The sequence below is a fragment of the Poecile atricapillus genome, chromosome 8, assembly GCF_030490865.1.
Source record: "Poecile atricapillus isolate bPoeAtr1 chromosome 8, bPoeAtr1.hap1, whole genome shotgun sequence".
NCBI classification, from domain to species: domain Eukaryota; kingdom Metazoa; phylum Chordata; class Aves; order Passeriformes; family Paridae; genus Poecile; species Poecile atricapillus.
This window is the reverse complement of record NC_081256.1, coordinates 27,241,430-27,255,891: the sequence shown is the minus strand read 5'-3', so window position 1 is coordinate 27,255,891 and position 14,462 is coordinate 27,241,430. Positions and strand designations below refer to the sequence as shown.

At 38.9% G+C, this 14,462-nt stretch overlaps 1 protein-coding gene across 1 annotated transcript; it reads left to right on the top strand.

The window, feature by feature from the left end:
* The first annotated feature begins 10,195 nt into the window (after window positions 1-10,195).
* LOC131581776 (tubulin alpha-3 chain-like) lies at window positions 10,196-14,398 on the top strand. Its single transcript, XM_058844422.1, has 5 exons — window positions 10,196-10,465; window positions 11,882-12,104; window positions 12,639-12,787; window positions 13,122-13,802; window positions 14,033-14,398. Exons 1-5 carry the CDS (start codon window positions 10,463-10,465, stop codon window positions 14,327-14,329), a joined length of 1,353 nt encoding a protein of 450 aa, XP_058700405.1. The 5' UTR covers window positions 10,196-10,462; the 3' UTR covers window positions 14,330-14,398.
* Window positions 14,399-14,462: the final 64 nt, after the last annotated feature.

The following is a 14,462-nucleotide window of genomic DNA, read 5'->3' as shown; positions in this document are numbered from 1 at the left end:
ACTGTAATAGCCAGGCTAACCAACAGATCTGCTACCCCATTTGAGTCACTCCAAATAGCTCAACAGAGATGTTTAATTTCTAATATTAAAATCTTACAATCCAAAGCACACTTCAACAATCACTCCACAATTTAGTTTTACTGGTGAGACTGTGATGGCACAATTATTTTTAAAATACCGTAAAGCTTCTTGGAAAATAATTATTTCTTCATAACCAGAACACTGTTGGGATCATCTTTCAATTCACCTTAGTAATCACAGCATTATTCTTCTGACCCCGCACACAACACCTGTCAAAACACTGGTCTTCTGCAGTGGGATTCCAAGCTATTAGAAGCAGCAATGAATAAGTTAAATAACCTCCCTTCAAAACACAGCAGTATGCACATGGCATCAAAAAGCAGATCTTGTACCCATCACCTCTTGAACAAATATTACCTGCAAATGAATTACTCCCTGCCTAATGTCTTATTCTTTAAGTATCCCGCTATAAAGAAAGCTTTGAGAACATCTGGTTATATGTTCATAACAAGCAGGAACTTCAGGTAAATGCTTTAAAAACAGAGTTTGTCAGGAGTCTGGGAGACATCAAAACAGTCCTGTTATTTTAATTCTGAAACAAACACTGCATATACTAACTGCCTCAGTACCTGATGGCAAAATCTAAATCAGCTGGACACAGTCAGTTACTTAACAGTAAATTGGATTCTTAAAAAAGCCCACATATACTTTCGTTAGTATATACAATAATCACCATGTTATGTAAACCAGAAATTTTGCTGAACACAGAACGAGCGTAGCTGTTACTACTTGTACTTTGGATGTAACATTAAATATAAGGATCTGTGAAATGCAAAGTCTGTGCTCTGCATTTTCCGAGAATGTTTTATCTATCTAGAGGTACAGCACTACTAGTTCTTAGAGAAGAGATACTTAAATCTACATGAACTGTAATAACGTTCTGTCTCTGATAAGCAAGTCTTGTGCAGTGGGCTCGCCTTGTCATGTCACCCACATACTGCAAGTTGTCTAAGAATTCTTCTTAATAACTTGTTTTAGATTCTAAGAACCTCTGATGTCTATGCACACTCAGAGACATCAAGCTACAAAATAAAAGCCAAACAAATCTTATTTCTCCAATCTATGGTAGTAAGCAAAACAGCAACAAATTATGTATTTGTCACTGCAAGACGAACATTCCTGGCAAGCTATATATGGCACACTGTTCTATTATTAATCTCACTGTATGAGAACAAAATGATGTCTGGAGGAAAGACCTAGCCCAAACATGCAGAACTCTGTTCCATTCTATTTTTGCTGTAGTTAAGAAAGACTGAGGTATACAAATTTCAGTCTTCCCTCATCAGTCCAGCACAGGAAAAGTGAATTGCAGTACTTCTGTACCTTTCTGCAGCATCCCATACAAAGGATACTCTATTTTACATTGGAAAATACTAAAAAAACTGAGCCTTGGAGAAACATCTGTATATTTGTGGTACTCTCACATTAAAGGTTTGTATTTCTTTCTAAAGGTGAGAATTCTGCATCTATGATTGTATTTAAACAAACAAACAATTTTAAAAGTGGGGGGAGGGAAAAAGTAATCTATGGTTGGATAAATATTCTTCCCTTGCACTGTGGTATTACACCTCTCAGAGAAGGAATTCAGACCTCCAAATTATAGTTCTACAATAAATCCACAGAATTTGAAAAACTGGTTACTCCACTGGTATTTCTGCTTCTTAAATCCTATTATTGCTGCTAGTACGCTTCAAGGAACGCTAAGGCATGAATGAATCTCATTCGGCCCTGATTATTCCAAAGGGAGATCATGAAGATCACGTGGGCCCACTGTTTCTCCATCAAACACAAGCAGTCAACCACTGCCACTTGGGATAGTTACCATCACAGGATGGCTACCAGCAGGATGGTAAGTTGCTGTTCAGTGGTGCATAAAGGCAGCAATTATATTTGACCCTGAGTTGTTAGGTATACCTATAGATTGTAGATGACTTGGTGTTAACAATGCTTAGTTTCTTTTCTTAAAACTGCTTGCCACAATACGATGAATTCACTCTACCTCATTTGTTACCTTCACAGAAGATTAAAATTCTCTTGCAGTTTCCACAAGAATTCAGAGAGTTCTTTAAGAAAAAAAACAAAGCAGCAGTCAGACTCGGTGGCATTATGGTAGTGTAGGTCTCTTCCAACTGAACGGATCAATGCAGTCCATACTCAGACATATTGCAATTAATGAACAAATTCTTCCATGGCAATTACTCCAACTCTCCATACTCTTACTCATAGTTAATTTCTTTCATTTATTAAATAAATAGCTTTTATCTTCATACTGTTACTATTACTGGCCTGATGTCCAAGCTAGTACTTTTCCTTTACTGTTTGCGGTGACAGATGCACAAGTCCAAAGCTAAATTATTATTTTAATTTACTCCGTTTCTTTCAAGTGCAGATTTTGTTTTCATTTCCAACTGCCAAAAAACTTGGGAATTATATCAGAATGAACAGGGGGAAGGCAGGAAGTGAATAGAAAACCCTTAATCTGGTACAATGACACAACACATGAACCAATTTTGCTAATAATACAATTTTGCTATCAATAAAGGTAATTTACATTTTTATTCCTTACAAATAATTTTGCATTTCTGAGTGCTTTAAAGAATGGAAAAAAAACTTCCTAAATGTAGGTATTGCCAGTACCCCATGACCACAAAAGGTAACCTCAGACTAATGTCTTAATTTATAAATGTGTCACACCGCTCTGTTAGTAGTACTACTAGCATTCTTTCCACTTACATGGACTTAAATGGACAGCACAAAAATACAGTGTTAAAACAAGAAGATACTAGGGAAACAAATGAAGAAAAGTCCTATTTATCTTCTAAACAGATACTCATTAGTGTCCTTCTTTCTCAGATGGGCTTTCCATCTGCCTCTTAGGAAAACACCAAAGAGGCTTCACTAGATTAGGCCATATCATTATGAACAGCTCATTACCCATGGGATCCATTAAAAACACTAGGAAAGCTGCTATCACATTTAATCCAACTCCACCCACTTTCAGAGACAAAAGCATTATAGTTCAGGACCCTGCCTGGTTGCTTTGGAAACAACAAATTGCTTTCATGCTTTTCTTCTGTGCCATTGACCCATCCAAATGAGTAAAGGCAAACCCTGATTCTCTAAAGAGAAAGTAAAAATGTTCAATTTAACAATCCATTTTCGGTGACAACAGGAAATAAATACACTAAAATCCTACCTCTGCTTTGAAATGTATATTTAAAATGGTGTTTTCTTTGAGAGATCTTTCTAAAGCACCATAAAGACACATGTTTATTAAAAATAACATCAATCTACTTACTTCAAACAGTTTTCTATCAGTGATAAGAAAGTTATGAACTGAGAAGCAACCAGACATTTAGCAGCTGGACTTAACCCTCTGTAGTTCTACTAAAGTATGCACATGAGCATTTATCTGAAATCAAATAAAGTATTTATCTGAAATGAAAGGAACTTTTTCTGGCTTGGCTAGAGTCCATTCCTACAGATGGCTTTGATGAAGTTCACGTCAATTGAGAGAAATCACTGTTCAGTAATACCTTTTAAATGAACAAATCTTGAATTCTGTGGGTAGGCTTTCCTCTAATTTCCATAGGAAAGGAAGGTTTCAGCCTTTTTAATAGTCACAAACTACAGGCTGATTGAGAGTGCTTTGGGAAGGAGGATTCTCAACCCATTTTCCAGACATACTTCACATTGTCAAAAGTCTGCAAGTCCTCTATCTCCAGGGTACGTGGAATATAGGAACAAAGTACTGGAACTTCAGAAAATAAGGCTTAAGCAATGGACAGCCTAAAGGCTGATCTACCATAGCAATACTCAAGAAGTAAGAAAGGCTTCCCCCAGAAATACTGAGGCAAATAGGGTATGCACGACCTTAGGTGGTGGCTTAGGTTGGCTATGTATGACAGGGGACAAGGAGGCACCAGAAGCTCTCTTGGAACCAACATGAGAACAAAAGGAACAAGGAATTGGATTTGAGCCAGAAGAACACTGCTGGTTTTCTCAGTAAGGTTTAGCTATGATGACGTAAAGAACCACTAACTAGAGAATGAAAGTAACTGAACCAGCTAAAAAATGAAAAAAAGAAAAAAAATTTTGATTTATTCTATAGCACAATGTCTGGAATTAGTTCTTAGGTCTCCACAAGAAGATTTTTAGGGAATAAATTTGTAACCGACATTTGAAAGAACAATTTCTTCATTAAAAGTGTAAGACATAATGTTTCAGAAAAGCAATCTCAAAATGAAAAGGCCAAAGTACAAGCAGGAAGATACAAATTCTGGCAGCAAATGAGAGTGAGGCAAAGAAAAATGATGTGACAGACCTTGAGAAACAAGTCACAAAGTAAAAAAACAATATTGCAATGTTTTTTCTGACAAGTGTTGGATTGCACCTATGCCCATTTAGTTTTCCCCTCTAGAGCAGAATATATATTGCATAAATAAGATTTAAGAAAGAAGAATTTATTTAGATTTTGTTTTCAAAAGTAAATTAAGGTTTGAGTAAGTTTCAGTGGTTATAAAACTGCTCTATCTTCAGAAACTGAAACAAAATGCAAAGCTCTTTACCGGCAGTTTTTATGTACCGAACAATTCCCAGCATCAAATTCCAACTGGCGTTCCTTTTGTCTTGTTTCCCTACTGGAAAATTTGTTTGTGGTGTGATTTTAGTACGCATTTTCTTCTGTGCAGGCTAGACATGCTGCACAGACTTATAAATAATAATTTGAACTATGTTGTCCATATGTATAATATGTTTAGTATAATTACACAATTATAGAGTATGGTCTACAAAACCATAATGAAAGCTAAATAAAACACAATAGAATGCGCCTTGGAGCTAGCTATCCTCTCCTGATAAGGCTTCTTTCCATTACTGGAGTCTATTTCCTCTTCTAAGGGACCATTCCACCAAGTTGTCTACTTGAAGGTCATTCTTACAGAGAGGGCATTTGGCTGTGCAAAAGCCCCCAAAACATTAAAAGAAACATATTAAATCTAGTTATTTATAGTGAATGATAAATAGCACCTTTACAAAGCACCTTTTATGCATTTTTTATACTGACGTTCATGTAAAAAAATTCTCAAGGATTCATTCTTGTAACAGACTTTGTCATTTCTGATGTGACAGTGAAAACATTTTATTTGCAAGAACATTAACATGACAAAAATACTCAGCCCTCCTTAAAAATGAAGTGGTCTTTCTGAGCATATTTATATTGAAATGAGTAACTCAAGGTTTTAAAGCAAGGATGTATTTGGGCTATGAGAGTAACATTATTTAAAATATGAGAAAAATAAACCATTTTTCAAATACAGTATCTTTCTTAGTTACAAATAAAAGAATGACCTTTTACCCTTTCTTTTTTTTTTTTTTTTTCTCAAAGCCTGCACAGAAATAATAGCAGTCTGATGAAATATGCTTTGTCAGGACTAGACACAGGGTATCTTCTCTTTTTCCCCCAACAGACACATGAAAGGAGACATAATTTAACACCAAAAGCCTTTTTCTCTGAAGTATATTCTGGATAAAGCAAAATTTATACAATAGAACTTTCATAGGACTACTCAGAAAATTTAATAATAGACTGTGTGCACTGTACAAATGACAACTCTGTGAAGCAAAAATGACAAACATGAAAAACTTCTGCCTAACAGAGCAACCCTTTAAAATTAGCTAATTCTGTTTATATAGAAATCTGGCCACAGAACCAAGGCAGCTTTAGAGAGGCTACAAAACAGATCTCACAAAGCACATGAATACTGGGGACTGCTAATCTGGAATGAATCACTAGGCAATTAAAGAGACTGGCAGTCATAGTCTGATACATTAATTAATTGCAGCAATAAAGATATCCTTTCAAGAGACAGACTCCAAGCAAATTTGAAATAACAGTTTTCCAAACATAGTGAACGCATGAGCCATTCCTGCTTTGCCAGCAAACAAAAAATCCTCCAGTGACAAGACAAAATAAATTAATTCTATTAAATCTGAAAAAAGGTTTTCTGGAAAAAAACCCTCCTAACAGTGCTTATAAAGACTTTTTTTAAATAAAAAGCTCGCATCTTTCTGAATCCCTTCTCCACTTTAGTACTGTAATTATGAACAAAACACAAAAGTCAGCTGAACATTGCCAACACAGATACCAAAGACTTCTGCTACAAGGATATGAAAGTGGCAAAAAAAGTCTTACAATGAACAACTAAAAGAAGAAAAAGTATTTGAATGCATATCTGGCAAGCTTTTGTAAGAATGCAGTTGATACACAAAGACGTTAGATTACTATAGCACAATAAAGCATCTTATAGCTTTATTGTGGCTTCTGCATAGGATCTTTACTTACTTGCACAACTCTAAATTTAGTCTTAACAGAAGACTGAAATGAAGGTAGTATTAACTCTCAAGCTGTTAACTTCCAAGAAGTTTTTCTGGTTTCGGTAAATGCTTTTAGGTTAACATTAGAAAGATAAAATGATTTCTAAGTTCACAATACCACAACAAGCCAAACTTTTCACTCAGCAGTTTTGTGTTTGCAGCTCCACATCTCATTTCTCACTGATGATTTAATGCTGTCATTTGTATTAATAATGGAAACCATTATTTTGCCCGAAAGAATCCTACTTGAACCCAAGATGCTTTAGGGGGAGGGTATGCAGTTTGTTAGTCTCCTTTGTTTTCAAGGTGATACCTAAAGTACTTTCCCATGTTATTTATTAGGAGAGAATTGCATTCTAACCATTCACGCACAGCAACCACCCAGATCAGATGCAGTACTAGTACAAATACCTATCATGTGGAAACAGTGAATTTCCCAAACTTTGGGATTTAGATGCATGTCAGAGTTTAGGCTAAAAGCTCTGAAAATTTCCTTGGCAATTGATTGAAATCAGGAATCATTTTGAAGGAAACAAGCTTATTCACTCACCATTGTAGAAACTTGTGTTAGTTCAGAAGAACAGAATCCACGCCCGCCTCTGTTCACACTTCACTGCTATGAAAGCAATTTATAGATCAACATGGGATTGGACAAAGGCAGTAGTTCTGGAGATTCCACAGTCCTTTCTTGGCAAGACAGAGTAAGTAACTTATCTTTACAGTCAAGTAGTATACAATGATGGTAATTCCATCACATCATAACCCAGTTTATTTCTCTGCATGTTAAAATCACCAGAAAGTACTGACTGCTACAGACACATCAAAAACCTCTGCACTGGAAAAAGGCCTCTACAAGTGTTTTTTCCTTCACTAGTTACCCTCAAATTTCTCAGAAACTCTATAGAATGGGATAGCTGCATTAGAATTTTGTGTATCCAGCAGTGGAACAATGTCAGTCCATAAGCCAGACAGACCACACTTCCCACCTCTGCCTTCTTAGGTTGACTGACTATGCACAAGCAGGGACTAACCTGTCCCTGCTAGTTCCTAATAAAGAATACCACACAGATTTGTGCTAACATTTGCAGCTTTGTTCTGGCTGAGGGAGAGTCAGAACAACTCCCAAGAGTAAGTGCAGCAGCACTGGATACAAATGGTGAGACTACCATGCCATTATATTGCCCTGGATAGAAAAGGGCAAACAAAAAGGGCAAGTGTATCTTAGAAGCATACAACAGAAATAAATACTGTGGTTTTCAAAAGAGCAATCCAAGTATACTCATCCCCAAGCTTTTTCTGGATAGGGTCCAGAGAAGGGACATAAAGATGGCCCTTTAGCAAGATAGCCATTTCACTGTCAAAGTTTATCAGATTGGAAAAAGGAGTGCAGACATGACTTTAATTCAACAGTCAACTTCCAATACACAGCTTTGGTCTCTTTTAAGCATAATAATATATATGTGCATCACATCACATACAAGCAGTGAAGAGGCACCCAGCCCAATGGAAGCATGCAATGCTGTACACTTTTACTTCAGGGAAAAAGTAAGGTAAGAACTGCAGGACAAGTTTTTGAAAATACTGATGGACCTTACCACTGTTCAGCTACTCTCTCCATAGATTGACTTCAGGCCAATAGTTTTTACAAGCCAGATGATAACTACGTTTCTACTCTTCATGATTTAAATGAACAATAGATAGATGGCCTTCTGGTGACAGCAGTTCATTGCTTTTGAATAGCTATTACAATTACTTTTAACCATAGAACAACCAACCTTTTCATTTCTGAGGACTTTAAAAATACACATTTTACAAAATACATGTGCACAGTGGGTTATCACAGGAAGAGTCAGTGATTCCAAGCAAATTGTGCATTCTTCATCTGAACCAGAGCCTAGAATAAACTTAATTTTACTTAGTAATGTCTCACACAATTCTTCAGGAGTTTTGTCATTTGCAAATATAGAAACATACTTAAACACATAGATTTCCAGACAGGAAACATTCTGATCTCTCATGCTTCAAAACAGTCCCATTGATCAAAATGCAATCAGAACAGTTGATACACAGTGAGGATATAGCCTACAATACATAAAAACCCAAGCTGCCCCATACTACAGAAAATTCTGGCCTACCATTTCAAAATATACTGAGTAATCCTACTTGGAAAAATGGTAATTAGAACTTCAAGTACCTCATCTGTATGCTGAGTGATAAGCATGTATGCAACACAATGCCTAATGGGAATAAGCAATTTTCATGTGGCAGCTATTCAAGTAGGAACAATACTATGGATGTGACACTATTTATAGTTACGATTACTTTATATTTTAAGTAAAGAAATTCAAGTCATACTTGGTGTTAAAAATGACATTATAATATTGGCTTTTGCATTTATGTATTAGCTCTTACATGTTGCTATTGATCATAAGTATTTAGATATGGTATAATTTGTAACTCCTTTTAGCTGCTTATTAGTATAACACAATCTACTAGTTTTGCACTGTACAGCTGATAGAAATAGTAATGTGATGAATATATTATATCTATGTATGCACCGTATAGCTTGTAGAAATAGTAGTGTAATGAATGTATTATATTGTAGGCCTTAGCAAAACACAAAATGATAAAATGCTTCTGTGTAACTAAGGGAATAGTGTAAGGCAATTATGTTGTTTCCCCCACATCTGCTGACCGATTTCTCCAAATGATAAGAGCGATACAAACCAGAGCACCGAGAATAACTGAAGAAGAACTTGTTAACACCTTATCAGGGAGTGTGAAACAACAGGATGCAGACACAAAAAGAAATAAAATATATTGACCTAACTGACAGGACGTTGTGCAGATAAGTCAGAGGGTAAAATCAAACAAAAGAATTCCTTAAACATCAAAAAGCTCACAAGAATGTTTGAATAATGTATGAAACACATGAATATGAGTGTACCTCAGTAATGTAACAGTGTTCTTTGGCCAATAGTCAGAAACTCCCCAGTGCTGGACATTGTCCCATTTTATTCCCTTACTAAACTTTTAAAAATTCTAGAGAGTGAGCTTTGCTTTTCACACTTGGTTAATAATTAAGCTATAAATAATTATTGAACAATTTTCAAATAATTTTTCCATCCTGTATTCTTCAGGAAAATAAACAACAACCTTCTAAAAAAGGTTCTGTCCATTATCTCATTGGTCTTCCAGTATCCTGAAAAATCAACTAGGCATCTTTCTTCTTGTCTTACAAAAACTGTAAATAACACTAATCTTCAAAGGGGTGAAGATGTTATATTTTGACCTATTTTTTTGGAATACCCTAGTATTCTTATATTTCAAGAGCAATGGATTTCTTTATTTGGCACTTTATTTGAGCAATATTTCATTCTGAGCATGTAAGCAAAAAGGCACCTGTCTCTTCCCCCTTCCTCAGCTGGTTTGAGGAGTTACTCACACAATTTCCAGAAGTGACAAAATGTATCTGTCTAGTCAAAAGCAGGGAATGGAAAATGTGCTCACTACTCAGAGTGGCTCTGTAATTACAATACCACTCCAGTTTTGTATTTCTATTAAATAAAGCTCCCCTTGGGAAAGCAGGTCTGATTCCTTTTATTATCAGGAGAGATTACAGGAAGTAGTACTTCTGTATCACCATACTTAGTACAGATCACGCTGACATCTGAAAACAGCTCGGCACTGCGTCACCACTCCATCCTCAGCACAGGCCTTCGCGGGGAAGCTCCGGCAGCAGCGCCCGTGGCTCCCGCCTCGAGAGCACAGCACGCGCGCGCCTCGTCCAAGCCCCGCCTCCTGACGCGCCTCTGCCCGTGGCAGCCTCCCTCACCGGCCAATCAGAGACCTTCCCTCGCGCCCACTCCGCGCGGGTAATGGCCAATGGGAGCCCGCACCTGAGGCGAGGGGTTCGAGGCGGTTAACGGTCGGCAGTTGGTTCTGGTCGGTCTCAGCGGCGGACGTGTTGTGGCGCAGTCGGAGCTCCTCACCCTAGCGAGGCACCATGGTGGGAGACGGGATCCTTGCGGCTGCGGGGGGAGAAGTGGCATCTGGGAGACGGGATCCTTGTGGCTGCGGGGGGCGGGGGGGGGGGGGAAGAGCGTTTGGACTGCTTCTGTTGCGGCATTTCAGGAGAGTTCATGACTGCACGTGCTGCGGCAGAACTCGCAGGCAGTCTCTGCTTGAAGTCCCCGCGGTAGCGCTAAGGCAGAAGGGTTGGGGAGAAGGAGAGAAATTAGTGTGAAAGCTTAATAGGGGATTTTTATGCCTCGCCTCAAGGGAGGCGAGGCACAGAAATCGGCCGATAGCTAGCAAGACGAGATTATGTGCAAGGGAAGTCTATTCGGAGCAGGCACCTCCCGCGCTAAGAAGCGAGGGACGAACTGAAACCTCCATTCGGGCGGCGGGCAGATAGCGGGACATGGTGGCCGCAGATAGCAGAGCATGGTGGCCGCCGGCCGAATCTATATGCCGCTTTTGAGCCGCCTTGGCGCGTGAAGCCGTAGAAGGCGCAGCGCATGCTCCAGGGTCGACGGCGACGAGGGACGGGACGGGGCGGGGCGGGCGGCGCGCGCCGGGAGCCGCTCTCTGGGCCTGACCAATCAGAGGAAGAGGTGCGGCCGGCGGCGGTGAGGGGCTCGGCGGGCGGCGCGAATCTCGTGGCGGGTCTGCGGGAAACTGCGGGATTTGATGAAGCTACCGAGGAAACGGGAAAGCAGCCGGGGCACCTTGCTTTTTCTTGTCCACCTCTGCTTTTTTTCTAGACACACTCTTAACAGTAAACTAGAAAATCACCTTATTTCCCTCTCAGGTGTAAGGCAATTCAGGTATTGGGAGATTAAACATATATGGCACGGTCACTTAGAATCAAAGGAGCTAGCTTAAAGGGGGCATATTAAATTTAATTGTGACTCTTAAGATGATTTCACATAGGAATATATAGGGGAAAAATACGTAGTAATTGCTAGGGCCTAGATACTGGTATGTTTATTATAAAGGAAAAGGTACTGAATGGTCCTGTGCAGGAAAGATTCTTGCAACAGTTACCCGGTACATGGTCTGGTGACAAGTCAAGAAGATTGTGGGGATATTATATAAAGAGGTCTTCCGAAAACTAAAAGAAGGTGAAAAAGAGACTAGGCATATTAAAGATGGAATATATATGCAGCATTGTAAGGGGTAATGAATTTGTATTCACCCATGTGTTCATAGACACTATGTTGTCTTTAGGGTCTTCCAATATTCACAGAGTCAGTGCAGGTCAGCAAAGGTGAGTAGTGCCTTGCCAGCAGGAGACGACTTGTTCTCTTAAATTGTCATTTAAGAGTAACCAGGGAATGTTGTAGCAGAGAAAGATCGTGGAAAGTACAACCCACAGGCGGGTAGCTCCATATCTCATTATCATTCTCTTTTTACTTTGCAGCGTGAGTGCATATCCATCCACGTTGGTCAGGCCGGTGTTCAGATTGGCAATGCGTGTTGGGAATTGTATTGTCTTGAACATGGGATCCAGCCTGATGGTCAAGTGCCTAGTGATAATACTATGGGACGTGGAGATGATTCATTTAACACTTTCTTCAGTGAGACGGGAGCTGGTAAACATGTTCCGAGAGCAGTGTTTGTAGACCTAGAGCCAACCGTAGTTGGTATGTACCCAACAGTAAAGGTCTTAAGTGAAAAAGTGACAGTCCTTTAAGGATTCCCTAGTGTCTTTTTTTTTTGTTTGTTTAGAGCACTCTAGAGTTTAAAATGTGTATCTAGATGCTGTTTTGACATTTGCAGTTATTGTTATTTGAAAGAAATTAAATAATGGTGTACAGGTAACAATATCTGGAGAACAAGAGAACTTTTTTGCAGTCTGGATCATCTTTCCAGACTGCTGCACTGCACTGCGTACAGAGTTTTGTTTCAGTGCTGTTATTGTGTCTGTACCTGTAATGTAGTTTTCTGAGTGATCTCTGTGTTGTTCCTTGAGTACCAATACTGCTTTGTGTGTGCCTGATGTTTACTCTGAAACAAAGGGGCAGAAGTTGTGCCAACTTCTTAGACTAGTCAGACAAGCTGCATGTAGTCGGAGATGCTGTCTACACTCTTTTGACATGTGTGCTTCGTGTGTAGTCACTAAACACACGCAAAGAACTGATCAAATTTATGATGTGGTATTTTGGGTTTTTTTGTAGATGAAGTACGTACAGGCACGTATAGGCAGTTATTCCATCCTGAGCAGCTCATTACTGGGAAAGAGGATGCAGCCAATAATTATGCCAGAGGACATTATACCATTGGAAAAGAAATTGTTGATCTAGTACTAGACCGCATTCGCAAACTGGTAAGGTTTCACACTATAAGTTAGTATTTGAAATAATTGATACAGCTCTATAGCTAGCTATACTGATGGTTTGCTGTTTTTTCGTTAAGAATTTTGTGCATAGTTAATTGTTCAAAACAAAATAAACCTTTTATTTCCTGGCCTTACCTACTTCCCCTTTAAATAAAAATTCAATCAGTTAAACCAGGACCTTTGAAGAACACTGTTTTGTTTTTTATAACAATGTTATGATATCAAATGTATGACAGAGATGCTTTTGAATTATTATTTTAATACTTACTACTCTGAAACCATCAATAACTTTTTTCTCCCATTTTTTCACACCTTGTTCTAGGCTGACCTGTGCACAGGGCTGCAAGGCTTCCTTATCTTTCATAGTTTTGGAGGAGGCACTGGTTCAGGGTTTGCATCACTGCTCATGGAAAGGCTGTCTGTTGACTATGGCAAGAAATCTAAACTGGAGTTCGCGATTTATCCAGCACCACAAGTTTCCACTGCTGTAGTGGAACCCTACAATTCAATTCTAACTACCCACACAACATTAGAGCATTCAGACTGTGCCTTTATGGTAGATAATGAAGCCATTTATGATATATGTCGCCGTAATCTGGATATTGGTCGTCCTACTTACACCAATTTAAACCGATTAATTGGGCAAATTGTTTCATCCATCACAGCCTCACTGCGTTTTGATGGAGCCCTCAATGTAGACCTGACAGAATTTCAAACTAACCTGGTTCCATACCCACGAATCCATTTCCCCTTGGTAACATATGCCCCTATCATCTCTGCTGAAAAAGCATATCATGAGCAGTTATCTGTGGCTGAAATTACCCACGCTTGCTTTGAACCAGCCAACCAGATGGTCAAATGCGACCCTCGCCATGGCAAGTACATGGCCTGCTGCATGTTGTACAGAGGTGATGTTGTACCCAAAGATGTCAATGCAGCCATTGCCACTATCAAGACTAAACGTACCATTCAGTTTGTGGATTGGTGCCCAACTGGATTCAAGGTATGTAGCCTTTTAAGTGCTCAATAGCTAAATGATTAGGAATTGTGTAATCTTCAGAGGTGAGAGTCATGCTACAGTGTTGTCATATCCCTGTTAAATACTTTGATAAAGTGTAAAATAACTCTAAGCTCTTTAATTTATTTGTAATCATGGTGATTTTTGATTGTTAAGAGAAATGACTATTTAAGCCTTAGTGTTCCTAAGGAAAGTTCTCATTTGTTTTCTTGAAGGTGGGCATTAACTACCAGCCTCCAACTGTGGTGCCAGGTGCTGATCTTGCCAAGGTGCAGCGGGCTGTGTGCATGTTGAGTAACACAACTGCTATTGCAGAAGCATGGGCTCGGCTCGACCACAAATTCGATCTCATGTATACTAAGCGTGCCTTTGTGCATTGGTATGTTGGGGAGGGAATGGAGGAAGGTGAATTTTCCGAAGCCCGGGAGGACCTGGCTGCCCTTGAGAAAGATTACGAAGAAGTTGGCCTAGACTCAGTAGAAGCAGAGGCTGAAGAAGGAGATGAATATTGAGAAAACTAAAGCCTGGAAAAATCTGTTTACAAAAAAAAAAAACAACAAAAAAAACAAACCTGCAGAACCTTGTTTGTTTTCAAATGTGCTTCCAAATAAAGTTCCAAAGATTATACTGCTGCTTTTTTTTTCT